General features: G+C 38.7%; 1 protein-coding gene and 2 long non-coding RNA genes across 5 annotated transcripts in view; 1 reads left to right on the top strand and 2 right to left on the bottom strand.

The window, feature by feature from the left end:
• Positions 1 to 9,697, bottom strand: part of LOC109916998 (transcription factor 12-like) — a 50,265-nt gene extending 40,568 nt beyond the window's left edge. The window contains exons 1-3 of one of the 3 annotated variants that reach the window (XR_007265429.1): positions 9,327 to 9,616; positions 8,486 to 8,578; positions 7,827 to 7,899 (exon numbers count right to left, since the gene is read on the bottom strand). Coding sequence is in view for 2 of the 3 variants with exons in the window: in XM_048616050.1 (XP_048472007.1) it covers positions 7,827 to 7,899; positions 8,486 to 8,557 (145 nt within the window). In the remaining variant the exon portion in view is untranslated. Of the gene's footprint in view, positions 1 to 7,826; positions 7,900 to 8,485; positions 8,579 to 9,326 lie in introns of all 3 variants that reach the window. The other 2 variants (XM_048616050.1, XM_020516767.2) reach the window with 2 other exon arrangements.
• LOC125486806 lies at positions 8,987 to 12,106 on the top strand. Its single transcript, XR_007265431.1, has 2 exons — positions 8,987 to 9,087; positions 9,836 to 12,106. It is a non-coding gene; the product is annotated as an uncharacterized LOC125486806 (long non-coding RNA).
• A 763-nt stretch (positions 12,107 to 12,869) lies between these two features.
• LOC125486805 lies at positions 12,870 to 15,003 on the bottom strand. Its single transcript, XR_007265430.1, has 3 exons — positions 14,811 to 15,003; positions 14,142 to 14,340; positions 12,870 to 13,079 (listed from the first exon to the last, which is right to left on the bottom strand). It is a non-coding gene; the product is annotated as an uncharacterized LOC125486805 (long non-coding RNA).
• Positions 15,004 to 15,458: the final 455 nt, after the last annotated feature.

Genomic DNA, 15,458 nt, shown 5'->3' with positions numbered 1-15,458 from the left:
TTGAAAGACAAAGTGTTATTGAGGAAATGGAGACCACATCAAATACCAACTGATGAGCAATGTACATTAGCCTTTCAGATGGTATATCCATCACAGTATTTGCAAGTAGCTCATAAAATTCCAATGACAAGTCAGTTAGGTATTGAAAGAACACAAGCTAAAATGCAAAACAAAAAAATTATTGCCCAGGATTTCACAAAGACGTGGTTGATTTTGCCAGACATCAAGGAGTGGGAAAACCGTAAAAGATCAATTAAATCTTGACTTTTAATTCGCACATCCTTCAAAGAACCATAAAGCAGGATTAACAGTGTATAAAACTAAGAGTGGGAATCAGTATTTAACGTTGGGGTAGTCTCAGCAGGATTTTCTGCCCTTGATGCAAGTTATGTTGAGAAAGGTAGTGGTAAAGTTAGTTTTCCTTTTGAGAGATCTGGATTACTCGAAGAAATTTAGCTTGAAACCATGATGTCACAGGTATACAAAAAACAAAAGTGCTTGGGAATAAATAATTAACATCACCTTATCAACCACAATCTCAAGGAGCATTGGACTGTGTGACTAACAAACTACAGAGCTTTTGTCAAGAATCGTCCAATGATAGAACTCCTTTATTTCAATCTTCTGAACTAAACATTTGAACCTTCTGTTCTGAAGTCAAAACTAGATTAACTGTCTTAACGTTGTTTCCTCTATTAGTCACAGACCCAAGAGTGTAATCATTTTATTCATTCACATTACAAGGACTGTCCCAGTCACTCAACTTCAACCGCACATTTTCTTGGAATTGACACTTCAAAAAACTTCACAAAATGAACTCATATCCATCCGCCTCTATTCTGAAATCCAAATCCATGCATAATCACACACCTTTCACCACACTGCTATGTACCACAAGAGCAGATTCATTGGAAGCATTCACTGGTAGGGGCACCAATTTTCTGCATGACTAACACCGTAGAAAAGTTAATGTTGTTATTCGGATAGTCTCATGGAACTTGTGTTCCAAGTAAGACGTTCGTACTGATGGTCAATGGAAATTCCCAGAGATTTTTCTTGAATTGGTCAAAAGGTCTCTTTTAGTTGCTTTTTGATTCCCGAAGGTCATATGGTTATACTGGCAGAAGGGAAGGAACTGGAGCGATAGGTGCACAGTAGCTATACCATATCAGATGTGACAAGCTCAAAAAAAAAGGGACAGCTGTTTTGACGTTTGACTGCACCTCCCCTACCTTAAAGCCAGCAAGGCATGCATAAAAGCATCAACATAATTCATGTTGCCCAAAGGGTAATATGTCAAACCTCCAGCCATTGTGACTGTCTTTACTGCGCCTTAATGAGGCTGCACCCACGTATTTCACCTCCCCTCCCCACCCCTTCCATAAAAACCCAATCCACATTTCAGTGTGCAGCTTGGTTTCTAAAATGCTTCGAAAATCTGCAAATTCCATGAACAACATGGAGCACTGTTGAGTCTTCAGTAGTGTGAACATTTGGAAGAATGATCTAGAAGGCAAAGAAAATCTAATATAGTCACAGAGTTATACAGCATGGAAAAAGACCTTGGGTCCAACATGTCTTCAAGGACCAGGTATCCTAAAATGATCCAGTCACATTTGGCCCTTATCCCTCTAAACCATTCCAATTCATGTATCCAGCCAGGTGCCTTTGAAATGTTATAATTATACCCATGTCCACCAAATCCTCTGGCAGCTCGTACCATACATGCACCACCCTCTCCATGAAAATGTTGCTCCTCACGGCCACTTAAAATCTTTCCCTTGTCATCTTAACCCAATGCCCTCTAGTTTTAGACTCCCCTATCCTGGGGAAAAGGCCTTAGCCATTCCCTGTATCTAGGATGCTCACGATTTTATAAACCTGTATAAGGTCACTCCTCAGCCTCTGACATTCCAGGAAGAAACGCCCAAGGCTATCCAGCCTCTCCCTATAGCTCAAACCATCTAATCCCAGCACCATTCTTGTAAATCTTTTCTGAAAAATTTCAAGTTTAACATCTTTCCTATAGAAGGGAACTGAACACAATGCATTGATAAAAGAAAAAAAATGAGGAAGACAAACAGTAAGCAGGACAGATGGTATAACGCCACGCACAAACATCACAAAGCAAAAATTTAGCTATTTGGCTACATTTTTAAAAATAATTATGTAACTGTTCAGATTATAACTAATGCAGGAGACACTGCCCATTCTGAACTCTCAATGCACTGGGGTTCAAAAAAAATGACAATTGCCACCAGAATATTACTTTCTCAGGGAAGGAATGAAGAAAAAGATTTATTAGTTGGCAAAGTGAAGACTTGTATTAACAATATGTATTGGAAATGATTTAATTGGTAAATTAATTAAATAATTAGCAGATATTTCTTCTAAAACACACCGAAGTAAAGGTTCAGGAAAGAAGCCTGTCCAAAGCACATCTGGAGAAAGAAAAAAAAAAATTGCATCTACTTAACTTTTTCTTGTTTCTGGATGTCTCAAGCAGATAAAAACCACTGAAGTACTTTTTAAGTATAGTTACTACTGTAACACAGAAAACACAGCAGCCAATTTGCAAAAAGCAAGCACACAAAAAAAACAATTTGATGATGATCCTAATCTCCACTTTTGGCATGTTGCTTGAGGAATAAGTATTGGCCAGGACACCAGAAATACTTTGATAGGTCTTATGAGAAAGAAAGCCCTGGGATGTTTCCTCTTCATTCAAGATGGCAGTCACATGCTCAAATTAGCACCTCATCACAAGATGGCAACGTCAGGTGAGCAGCACCCCACAGTCACATACATTAAGAGTATTTTGTGCCCAAGGACTTAAGTAGGTCTTGAATCCAGGATCATATGACTCAGAGGACAGAATGCAACTACACTGTGCTACTAACCATGAATTTCATGTATAAATGGACTTAGTGAACTACAGTAACAGAGCCACTGCAGAGAAATTTATTAAGCAATTCAATTTTTGCTACTGTTTCAATTTATTGCATTTTAGTATTGGCGTACATAAATTACCTCAGTAATGCCAACAAGACAACACAGAAAGTCAAGGACAAATAACTCAAAATTCATCTCACTTAATATCAATGTTCCCTGGAAACAGTATAGTGCAGCTGTTCCATCTGGAAATATAGGCAGACATTTTCTTACAAACTTTAGGACCTATTTTTGGGTCTTTTTCTAAAAAACCCAACAAATTTCCATAATTGTCTTAGACCAAGATTTTGTCAATCAGCAATTCACCTACCGCTGCAGGCTCAGCATAATCTTCCCTAGCATGGTGAAAATAACATTGTCTAACCAGGAAAGGCATCAATGTCCATAAAGCACCTCCAAAGTGAATTTCAACATCAAGCAAATTTTGAATTACTACTTCAAACACTACCTGCAAAATTCATCTGGTTCAAGAGGGAGAAAAAGTGATCTGCTTAACATGTTCCAAAGACAAGCAATTTTAATGTGTCAACTACTTCCATTTTTTTTGCTCACAATCACTACATATAGCCTAAAACACATTCATAGCTGGTTATAGCCTAGCCACAACCAAATTTTGTTAGCAACTAAGTCACAGACAAGAAACATTAACATAAAATAAAAATCCTAAAAATAAAACCAGAAAGAAAAGCAAGTTAAAAATCCAATTAATTTGAATGCCTTTTTTCATGGAAAAATTGTAATTGCTTAAATTGAATCAGAATAATTTTGAAAGAGACCAAAAGATTCAGCAGTTTCCTCAGGCACCATTTGTTTTCAACAGATCACAATTGCTATGGTAACATCATGTGCCTCAGTAATAAAGTCTGAGATGATCCATGACACATGAAAGAAAGATGTCCAAACTCTGACAATCATCCTTGAAGCACCAGGCACAATGTCATGCAAAATGGCACCAACTTTCAGTTGTGAATTGCCATGTATAAAAGCAGATTTTGTCACTGGTTAAAAATTTAGCTGATTAACCAAAAATAGTACAACTGGAAGCAGCTATTTAAGTACTTCATGCAACCTAAAATGAGTACCAAACAGCTATCAAGCAAGACATGGGACATCAATATTTCTTTTGAAAGAAAACAATTCAATAAATATTTTGCTCAGTTAGTAATGGGTTAGATATTTAGTACTATCTACCCCATATTGCAGAATGCTTTTTGTTAAACCAATGTCATTGAAACTACTACACCAACAACATGCTTGATGAACAGTGCCACTCCTCCACCTTTATCTAGCTTCCTATTCTTCCTCAATGTCATACACCCTTCAATATTGAGAGCCCAATCCTCGTCATCACTCAAGTCTTTGAACCGATACCCATTTCACTAATTTTGCGACCTCAGCCAACTGGGAGGTGGCTCAGATAACCATTCAAAAATTATTACCCTTGAACTTCTGTACTTCAATTTGGTGCCTCAACTCCTGCATTGTCTAAGGAGAATTTTTTTCCTTGCTCTATGTTTGCAAACAGTACAGAGATGCACCACAACAGGTGGTGAATTATTTCATTACTACAAAAAGAACTAATTTCAACCAACATAAAATCTGATGTGATGCATAGTGTTTAGACATTCAAAATTAACAGAAATTCTAGATATATTCCTGTGCAGTGTTACTGGGATGACAGTAACTTATTAAGCCAAGAGATACACACTCAGATTACAAAGGGTATCTGCAGAAATGTTCAAAGAAAAAAATCGCTAAATAAGTTGAAATGAAAATATTTCAAGTAATCGGGACAGAACACACACATTTTCGAAATAATGGCAGATAAAGATGGCAAGTTTCCATTTAAACATTCAACAACCATTATCTAAGGTCTAAAACAGATTAATTCAGCATCATTGTCATAGTTTGTGAAAACGCTATACAAATATAGATCAATAACTAATCAAGGTTAGAGATCATACATGAGAAAAATGGAGTTCCATCCATTTAAACAATAACTGCAAGAACTAATTGTCCCCTGTATTCCAACATCAATTATTTTTAAATCTTTAAGCTTAACCTTATATTAAAAGATGTGTATGTAAGTATTTAAATGATTGATAATACAGCAGCATATAGACAGACCAGAGTTCTGCACAGAGAAATGGCAAAAAGAGTTTAATTCAGACAAATGAGGTGATGCATGTGAGATCTCTAATGCAGGAGAGAAGTACACAGTAATGACAGAACCCTGAATATCATCAACATACAGAGGGATCTTAGTGTACAGATCCACAGTTCCCTGAAAGAGGCAAGAGAAGTAAATAAGGTGGTCAAGAAGGCATATGGCATGCTTGCCTTCGTCAGTCAGGCCATAGAGCATAAAAATTGGCAAGTCATTTGCAGCCGTATAGAACTTCAGTCAGGCCATATTTGGAACAGTGTACACAGTTCTGGTCACCACACTACAAGAAGGATGTCACAGAGTCATGGAGTAACACAGCACAGAAACAGACCCTTCGGCCCAACTCATCCATGCTGAAGTTTCCAAAATGAAACTCGTCCCACTTGCCTGCATTTGGCACATATCCCTCTAAACCTCTCCTTTTCATGGACCTGTCTAAATTTCTCTTACATGCTGTATTTGTACCTACATCTACCAATTCCTCTGGCAGTTCGTTCCACACACGTACCACCATCTCTGTGGAAAAAGTTGCCCCTCAGGTCCCTTTTAAATCTTTCTCCTCTCACCTTATAAATAAGGCTCCAAAGTTTCAAACTCCCCCAGCCAATGTAAAAGACATTTGTTATTCACCTTATCTATGCAGAGGCTTTGGAGAGAAGCTACAGAAATGGCTTACCAGATTGTTGCCTGGTTTGAAGGAAACCCGAGAAAAGACTGGACAAACTTGGTTTGTTTTCACTTGAACGAAGGATGAGGGGCAACACGGTACAAGTTTACAAAATTATGACAGGCACAGATAGAAGGGATAGTTGGTCTTTTTTGCAGGATAGAAATGTCAACTACGAGGGGACATGGGTTTAAGGGAAAAAGGGGTATGTTTAAAAGGAGATGCAAGAGCTAGGTTTTTATTTTTACCTAGACGGTGTTAAGTGCCTGGAATGTGCCGCCAGAGGAGACAGATGCAAGAGCAATGATTAAGAGGTATTTTGACAGATACACGAATAGGCAAGGAATAGAATGACACAAACAACATAACAGGCAAAAAATTTTAAATTTAGAAAGGCAACATGTGACAGCACAGCCCTGGTGGGCTGAATGGCCTGTTCCGGAGCTGTATTGTACTGTTCTTTGTAAAGATTAGTGTTCAAGGTTTAATTGTTGCTGGAAAATGGATACATTGTGACACATAAACCAAAGGGTTAACTCATGGAACATGATCCCAGGTTTAACTGAAATTTATAAATTACTAAATCCATTACCTCCAAGAATAAAGTTTTAATAGCCCCTTAAATAAAATAGCATACATACAATCAGTAATCCCATTTAAAGGTTTGTTAAAACTAGAGCGTGTATCTAAGCAAGCAGGAACATTACTACATACAGGAAATAAAGTTATTCAGTCAAAAGCCTCCAGTCAAGAAAATAATAAATTAATAGGTTCATCAAGTCTATTTGCATGTCCCTAACTACCAAACATGCACAATTGCACAGTGGAATACAATTAGTACTTTCAAGTAACTTCAAATAACATACAGAAAAATGTCAAAGTGGAAAATTCTACTGAATAAAACATAAATACGTGTCAGTTCATAAATATCGAAACAAGAGCAAATTCCTGATACAGAATTTACCATATAAAACTGTCAAAAGGTTTTCTATAAATTTACTATAAGCCCATACGACATAGAAGCGGAAGTAGATTATTTAGCCCATCAAGTCTACTCTGCCATTCAATGAAATCATGACTGACCTCAAGTCCACTTTCCTACATTATATCCTCGCTGACTAAAAAGTTGTCTGTCAGTCTTGAATATACTTAATAACCCAGCCATGACTTCAAAACGGACTTAGAACATGAATATAACTTTCCATTATTCCAAACTCACTACACAAAGTAGCAGTATGATTCTGATCTGATCAAAGTTGACCCCCAGGACATGAATACAACATAATCTTCAAGTATGAAGAACAGGCTTGATTTGAAATGATTAATTTTAAATCTACACCACATTAGTGTTCATAATAAAGCATTAGAATTACAATACACAAGTTCACAATACAGTTGCTTCCAGTATGGTCATATGGTCAGTAGTGCAAAGTTGACAAATACAGGAGACACAATTGACAGCAATTACTCCTGCTGTTAATCCTTCCATCTTCAAGTTACAACACTAAATGCTGTAAATTAAGTAACCATATTGCAAATTCAGAAATTCATTTGATGGATTAAGCAAAACAAATCAGATTAAAAATAACTCATTCTCGAATAAAATATATGTCACTAACTTCAAAACTAAAATTCAATATACAAACCAAGAAACAAAATTCTTAATTGTCCACAACATTCCTTTATTTTAATAAAAGTAGAATTCTTTTTCAAAACACAGATCTTACTATAGTTGCTAATACTGCATAGAATCTCTGCATTCATCTTCAAACCTCTCAATTAATATCCAATCTGTATGCATAAGCAGTTAATATATCATAGTCATCCCAAACAATTGCTGGCACAACATTCTGCTGAGAAAATTAACACTTTTCAGATAGCCCATCCAATGGGAGGATTCAGAATTTTTCTACGTGAACTGTACGAAGAAACCCCAACTAAAATCACATTTCTCTACATAAATTAGACAAAATAACATATTTAATAAAACCATGAAGAATTATATATACTGCAGCACTTGACATCATATTTTAGCCTTACCTGAACCACCAAATTGACTGCTTGCCAGTGTAGTTGGTCCATTTTTTCCACTATTAACGGGAGGAGAGAACATCTAAAAAAAAAGCCAAGATTAGAGTAATCTATATGTTAGATTATTATACCAAACACAACTGAACATAGTTAAAGACAGACTCTCCTAATAACAGAACACATATCCTCCGTGATGGACCAGTCAAGAACACAAGCTCCTTGTTTCAAATAATAAGTTTCACTTAAATATTTATAAAAGCAAATCAAACTGGTGTAAATGTATAATTTAACGCAAGTTATTACATCCATTCCTGATTGTAAATTACACAAATGAAATTATCAAAATGAATAATTTCTAGGAAAATGATAAGACTGGACAATTTATAATTTTGAAAGTACACTTGCCACTACCATTTATCTGACAACACTGGTAAGTGTTGATCAATCCATCAATTGAAAATAAAATCAAACTGACCAGAACACGCCAATACTTCAAGCTGCTTTGCACAAGTTTCCTAGCTAACGTGCCTTAAAAATCTATGAGACTCGTCTAGACATAGTGGTAAACTTCAAAAGATTCCTTTTGACTAAGCTGGACGCAGGCAACGCCACATGGCTTTCAAATGATGTGAAAACCGTATTAGTAATAAAGCCTCCAAGCATCATACCGCACTAAAATCCAGCAGATCGCTCAATTCCTTGTCCGTTCCTATAGCGGCCATCCGCTGCTGTGGATTCATCTTGATTTACTCTCAGTAAACCTAAGAACAAAACAGTGACACGATTGACTCAAAACCAATATTAAAAAGAAAATTCTCAGCAGACGCCTTCAAAGTTTGTTAGCGAGGTTAAAAATAACCCAACATAAGGTTCCGACTCACTAACAAGTTAAAAGACTCCAAAGTAGTTATCGTATAAGTAAAAGTCAGCATCAGGTTCCAAAAATACCCGGCTGCCGAAAGAAAATTCGGCCACTCCGAAACACAAGATTACTGTACAAGAAATGACAAGTAAACCGCTAACGTTATTCCACGTAACAAAGACTGTTTAGCCTCAGCTAGCAGAACCAATGTAAATAAAACTACACCAAGCAAATAATTGGTATGTGGTGTAGAACAAGCTCCAGTTTTCTTTTAAATGAACGGGGGGGGGGGGGGGGGAGTTAAAGGGAAGGCAGCAGTAGTCCCTGTTTGATTTGAAATAGTTTAGTATTATGCAGCCGGTTGTCGGTGGTTTAGAGCGGCCAGAGGCACAGCCGAGTCTTGAAAAGGTAGGAGGGGACATTGGCAACCTTTGGAAAATCTCCATCACCCCCTCCTCCTTAAACTCGCGCCTTGTTTACAGACCCAGCCCTCTCCCTCATCGACAAACCCCCATGACACTCAACTCGCCCGAGCCCTGTGTCTCTCTCTCTCGCTGGCGCGCGCACACACACAAGGCCAACTTTTGACGGCTGTCCGCCGAGCCCGCCCTCCCCTCCGCACGTCTGTCCCTCAACCCCTCACTCACCTCGCTCTCCCCCACCCCCTTCCAGCGAACATCCGACTGCCACCAGCGCACACTCGCCGCAGGGTGTGTGTGAGAGAGAGAGAGAGGTTTTAAACTCACTCCCGCTCTCAACACACACCCGTCACCGTCGCCGCCGCTACTCTCCTCCCCCAGCGCTTCGTCTTCCCGGGATCGGCTCGCGTGCTAACGTTGAGCCGGACAAGACAAGACCACTCCACTCTCCTATCTCTATGTCTCCCTTTACTCGGCGCTCTTCCCCCCCCCCCCCGGGCTCGATGATCAGCCCCCCCCCCCCCTCCTGGGGGGGGCATTTTTTTTTTGGGAGGGGGGGGGGGGGAAGATGACCGCGTCACCACGTTCCGGCAGCACGCCGTATCCCTCCGAGCCGTACTCCCTTCAGACCCCATGGTCTGGGGAGGGAAGGGCGCCCCCACCACGACCCCTCACTCTGCCCAAAGGTGCAGGACGATCCAACCATCTATGCAACGTGCATTGTAACTTTCCAACAGATTTCCAGCCTCTGCCTCTTAAGGGATGCGGCGATGGCCAGAAATAAATGATGATACGCGCTGAAGGATCCTTTGTTTGCGCGGCAGGAGGAGGCAGCGGTGAGAGGGCCTGTGTTTTCCTCCTTTGATTGACAGCAGATTGCTGGATGGGTTCGAATTACACACAGGGCCAATTAGATGCTATCTTTCTGCAGTACAGAGACCAAAAAAAAGATATTTCTTTCATCCTCGGGGAAAACGTTGACTGAATATCGTAACGGACGCAAGTGGAATGATCATGTGCAATACAGAGGCAAAAAAAAATGGAAACCTGAAATAAAAACCGAAAATGCTGGAAATGTTCAGAGATAGCAGGAACTGCAGATGCTGGAGAATCTGAGATAACAAGGTATAGAGCTGGATGAACACAGCAGGCCAAGCAGCATCATAGGAGCAGGAAGGCTGACGTTTCGGGCCGAGACCCTTCTTCAGAAAAATGTTTTGGGTCCGTGATCTTTCGTAAGAACTAATGCGTCTTCTAATAGTGCTCTCTCATGCTCAAACACATGCAACGAACCAATGAATCTAATTCGACATTGTTCTTCCGTTATTCAGAGGCCAAAAATTTTCATCCTCGGGGAAAATGTTGACTAAATATTGAAATTGATGCAAGTGAAATGATCGTGTGTAATACTTAAAACAAAAAAGGAAGCCTGAATTAGTTTGTTGTTCAGCGTTTTTGTTTTAACAAACTGCAGATTCTAATAAAAAAGTGACTTAAAGTTTAATTAAATCATATATTGTTGCAAGCCCAAATTGTGGTTTGCTGTGTGAAACAAAGAGCTGTGTGTAGGACGATCAATTACTCATCCAAACTGAACGAAAATCGAATCTTTAGATTTTCCCAGTTCCGACGGAAGTCATTGACCTGAAAGTTCTTTGCTTCTCTCTCTGTAGGTGCTGTCAAACCCCCAAGTCTTTTCAACATTTTGTTTTTATTTCTACATTTTTAGAATTCGATTTGGGTGATGGAAAAAAACACCAGTTTGCCAGTAGCAATTATAAATCATGTAATGAATTAAACAGGACCCAAGTGTTTCATTCTCTGCTTATGTGTTTTTGAACTTAAGACAAAATAACTTCCAATTTTTGCATGTGCCTGGGCCATTGCGACCAACCACTTCTGGTCTGCTGCTTCTGATTCAGCAACTGTCATTCACATCTTTGGACTGACTTTGTTTCTTCATTTATTCTATTCCTTTTTATCTTGCATCATCACTTTTGTCATTTAATCTTTCCTGCCTTCATGGACCTTCCCTTTTGTTCTTGCTTCTTTCCCTGCTGGTTTAAAATTCAGTTCCTCTCTAACTTTCTCCAATGACAAATCAAAGACCTGGCCGTTAGCCTGCTGCCAGACTTGTCGAGTATTTCCAGTTTGTTTTTAATAGTTGATACTTTTTAACATTTCATATTTCAAACATAAGTAATATTTTGCTTTTGTGGACGTGTAACGGACTCCTTCCAAAAGTTATCTGGTTGGAACAAGTTGCTCACAATTGTAATTTTCCAAGAAAAATGCTAGTTAATACAGGCATTAATAAACTCGTGTTGTGAATGCAATTTTTTCCTATTAAGTGATGGGGTTGAATCAGGCTTTTTTATAAGGTCTTGCTCATTTGCTTGCTCAGGCTCTTAAAACAAAACTGTTTATTTGTTCATCACCGGACGCAGTAATCCCCAAGTGATTGGGAAGCGGCGGAAGAGGAGGCGATCGATCGGCACGAAGTTGAAACCGAAAGATTTACGGAGGCCCCATCACAGCTCATGTGAAACGCAACATGTGACCCCTTTAGAGGAACAGCGGACGGCCCAGATTGTGGAGTATACTCGACGGACGTTCAAATCTTAAGAAAGAGCTGAGAAACGCTGCCTTGTTTGTATTTCACACATTGTTTGTCGTCACTGTTTCAATCGAGACGAGCAAGGGGAATAAAATAAACGGAAGTTCGGCACCATGCGGTCTATCCCAAAATCCCCTGCTCTTTAAAACCACAAAAGAGCTTCGGAGTGAGAGAGATGCACATTGTGATCTCGACCGTGGCAGCCAGAGAGCCGCGCCCCCATTCCGATGCTTATCCCCGGTTTCGGGAACTTGGCTTTCATGGGGGCCAGACGCTGCAAGCGGCAGTACGGAAGAAGAAACAAACAAGACACTGGTCGGAAACGGGGACCTCGAAATTCAACATAATAAAAAAAAACTTTAAAATTAATTAAACATTCTTCTGAGAAAAACTCCGCAGTTTTTTTTAAACTTCAGATTTAATGATGCTCCACATCGGCATAGATTGTTTAGTTTACTCAGCAAGTTAAAGCTTTCGGATAGTTCAATCACCGCAATAAATAAATAGAGTATATTCAGATGATCAAACCTGTGACAAATAACGATAACTCCCATTGGAATCCTGATAGAATGGACTTAAGATATAGTTTTCTGTAGCATCATCCGTGATATGAGTGGCAAAGAGCTAACAATTGTTACACTTTCAAAGCTAGGCTTTGAAAATCAGTTTCTGCTAGATGATCCCTCTTTATAATACAGTAGCTACGTAATTTGCCAGTTGCACCACAAAAATAGATAAAGTGTTCCTTTGGAGATAAAGACGTGTCATACCAAGTCACTTCTAACAATAAATAAAGCCTGATTTACAGCAACTCTCCACTGGGTGCCCAGAGGTCATGGCAGGCGCTATATAAAACGAGATTTTTTTTGCCTATCTGAACTCCATACTTAAAAAAAATACATTTGCGTGGAGATTTATGAGAGTAATTCGGTTCAGGTCAATTTCTGACTATTTGGAAATCACCCATTACAGCGGCTATACAGAACTGTCTGCTCATTTTACAAGTCACCACTATATTTCTGCATTGTATTTGAGCAACAGAGCACTATAGTCGATTGTTTGCATTCAAACCAATTCCAATGTTTAATTTCAAACCCGAATTGAAAAGAAACGATCTTTGAACGTTTCAAATTATGTAAATCTTTGTTGTTCTCTTATTATCTAAGTGCAAGGTTTACTATATTTAACAGAAAAGAGAAATCCGCAACAGATTAACAGAAATGACTTTTTGTACTGTCTCTGTGGTCTAGTTTCACTTACCTATCTTCTAAATGTAGCGATGCCTGTGTCATGTGCAGATGTCAAACTTGGAGCCGCAGATTAGATACAGTCTGGCGTCTGGATGCAGGACATCACTATTAAATCTGAAAGATAAATGGAAAAATAATGTTGCATTTCAAAAAGAACACTTTTTACTAAGTATTCTACTCTACCGAATAAGCAGATGAAAAACACCTATTCAATAATCGTAGTGGACCTGTCAATAACCTGCCTATTCATTATAGACTTGCTTTTAATGACTCAAGAGCTAACACTTCCAAGCGATATATTTTAGTAACAGACAATTTTGAAATATTAAGTAAGTTTACTTATTCCAATAAGTTTGTTGAGAAATCTGTACTTCCGCAATAAGCGACAGAGATCAGATCTGAAATAAAATTGTAAATGCAAAATCTACTTTGCAGATGTTTCTGTGCGTTTCATTTACTTATCCATTTATTTTAAACAAAAACAAATACGCAATACGTGATTAGAGTGTGTGAATTGTCTAGACGTGTTATATTGAAATTGATAACTGCAAAGAATATTCTGCTCTGAATATAAACAGTCTTCCGAAGAGGTATCAACAATACAAGCAAACCGATGGGGCATGCAAGTATTCAAACGTTTGGGTGTATTGTTAAAATATTGACTATGATCATTGTAAATCTTAAGTATCGTTTGGGATTTCACGTAATCTGTTTCATAGAGCAGAATTCCATGGCAAAACTATGTATTTATCGCGTTTTTTACGCCAGAAAGGAAACATGCCAACACAGTCCCGTTATACCCGGAATTAATTAGCGGGTTTATACTGGATTCACGCTGGTTTCTTTTAAGCCTGTTACATCACAATAACCAATGAACAAACATTTTTGCTCGAAATAAACGTTGCTGTCCATATGTTTAAAACAGATGACATCAGGAAAAGTAGCCTTTTTATACACTGCACAGTATCTGTTGTTTTCTAAGAAAATAAATCTGGCTTAGGTTATTTTAGCAAAAAAAAACCTACCGTTTTCAGACGGTTGGATCATTAAGTTTGCCGTAATGTATAGCTGAAGCTGGCCAGGTTGCTAGAAGTTAACGCCTGACATTTATTTTCTGTCGTTAAATACAGAAAAAGGCAACGACTACAGCGGGAACATTACAAATATTGCTCGTACCTCTATTAGGAGTAATTACTGCAGCGTCAGGAGGAACACTTTCTAAAGTGGTGTATGGTCGTTATGTAAGACGATCTCTGTCACCGGCATCTAGTGTCACTGCATTGTTGCCTGAACAAAGGTGCTCCCAGCTCGTAGAGGGCGATGAAACAGGAACGATCCGCAGGGAATGCTCACAAAATTCCACACTGAAAAATGGCTAGGAGCAGAAACAGGGATGCAGAGTGATTAAAAATATTACGAACAATTTTATGCGAATCTTAAGAGAAACACATGCATCAGTCATTACTCTACGTTTAAAACTGAACAACTCAAGTACAGTAACCGGTCGTTTTTGTTTTCAATCATTGCAGATGATCTGTGAAGATTAATGGTAGATTGCACGAGTCATTTTGGTCCAGACATGATTTTATTGCAAAATACGAAAGCGTTGGATTGTTTTATTACCGCACAGGCTATCCATAGATGAAGAGAATTACCCAGGATAACTCTTTTAGAAATTCAATAAAATTCTGCTCATATCTTTGAGAGGTAGACCAATATTGTGCTACAGAATTGTTATCAGGGTGTAATTTTGTTTTCTTCTGTTCAATTGTCACAATTTTGAAATCATACAATTAGCGTCACCTGTTGGCAGCGAAGGAAGCGGAATTGTCGACTTTGACTCACCTCTAGAATGATTCTCTCGAGCATCAGTTTTCAATTCTTCCGCAGTCTTGTGGAGAGAAGTAACTTTCAGAGATTTCAATTTTGGTCGTTTTGAACGTTTGGAGGCCCCGCAGAGCTCACTGGATAAAAAAAGGCATCAAACACCTTGCGATGTGTCTTGAATAGTTTGCAGCGAAAAAGAAATCTAACTGGCATTTTCTGTAAAGTATTTCACAACCTCACCACTTCATTGGCTGCCAAGTTCTTCAGGAAGCTCTTTTGATTTGTAGTCACTGTAGTTTCAGGATATGAAAAGTCTCAGCTAATTTGCACACAGCAATCAGCAAAAAAAGGCTGGTGTTTCACCAAAAATCGGATCTTGGCGTCATGCAGTTTGTGCACCTTAATAAAACATTTGACCTAAAAATACAACAGAAATGGCAAGTGATTTACGCCTCATCCAATCTCCTTTCTTCATTTGTGATCAAGTAAATCGAAAGATTGTTTTCCACTTGTACATAGGATTGGTATTTCTAGATAAAAGCAAAATACTGCAGACGCAGGAGATCTGAAATAAAAAGAGAGATTGATGGAGAAAACACAGCAGGTCTGGCAGTATGCAGAGAGAATCAGAGTTAATATTTTGAGAGTGAAATTAATTTTCTGACG

This window comes from Rhincodon typus, chromosome 33 (assembly GCF_021869965.1).
Source record: "Rhincodon typus isolate 14 chromosome 33, sRhiTyp1.1, whole genome shotgun sequence".
NCBI lineage: Eukaryota > Metazoa > Chordata > Chondrichthyes > Orectolobiformes > Rhincodontidae > Rhincodon > Rhincodon typus.
The sequence above is the reverse complement of the archived record's forward strand: the minus strand, read 5'-3'. Positions and strand labels throughout refer to the sequence as shown.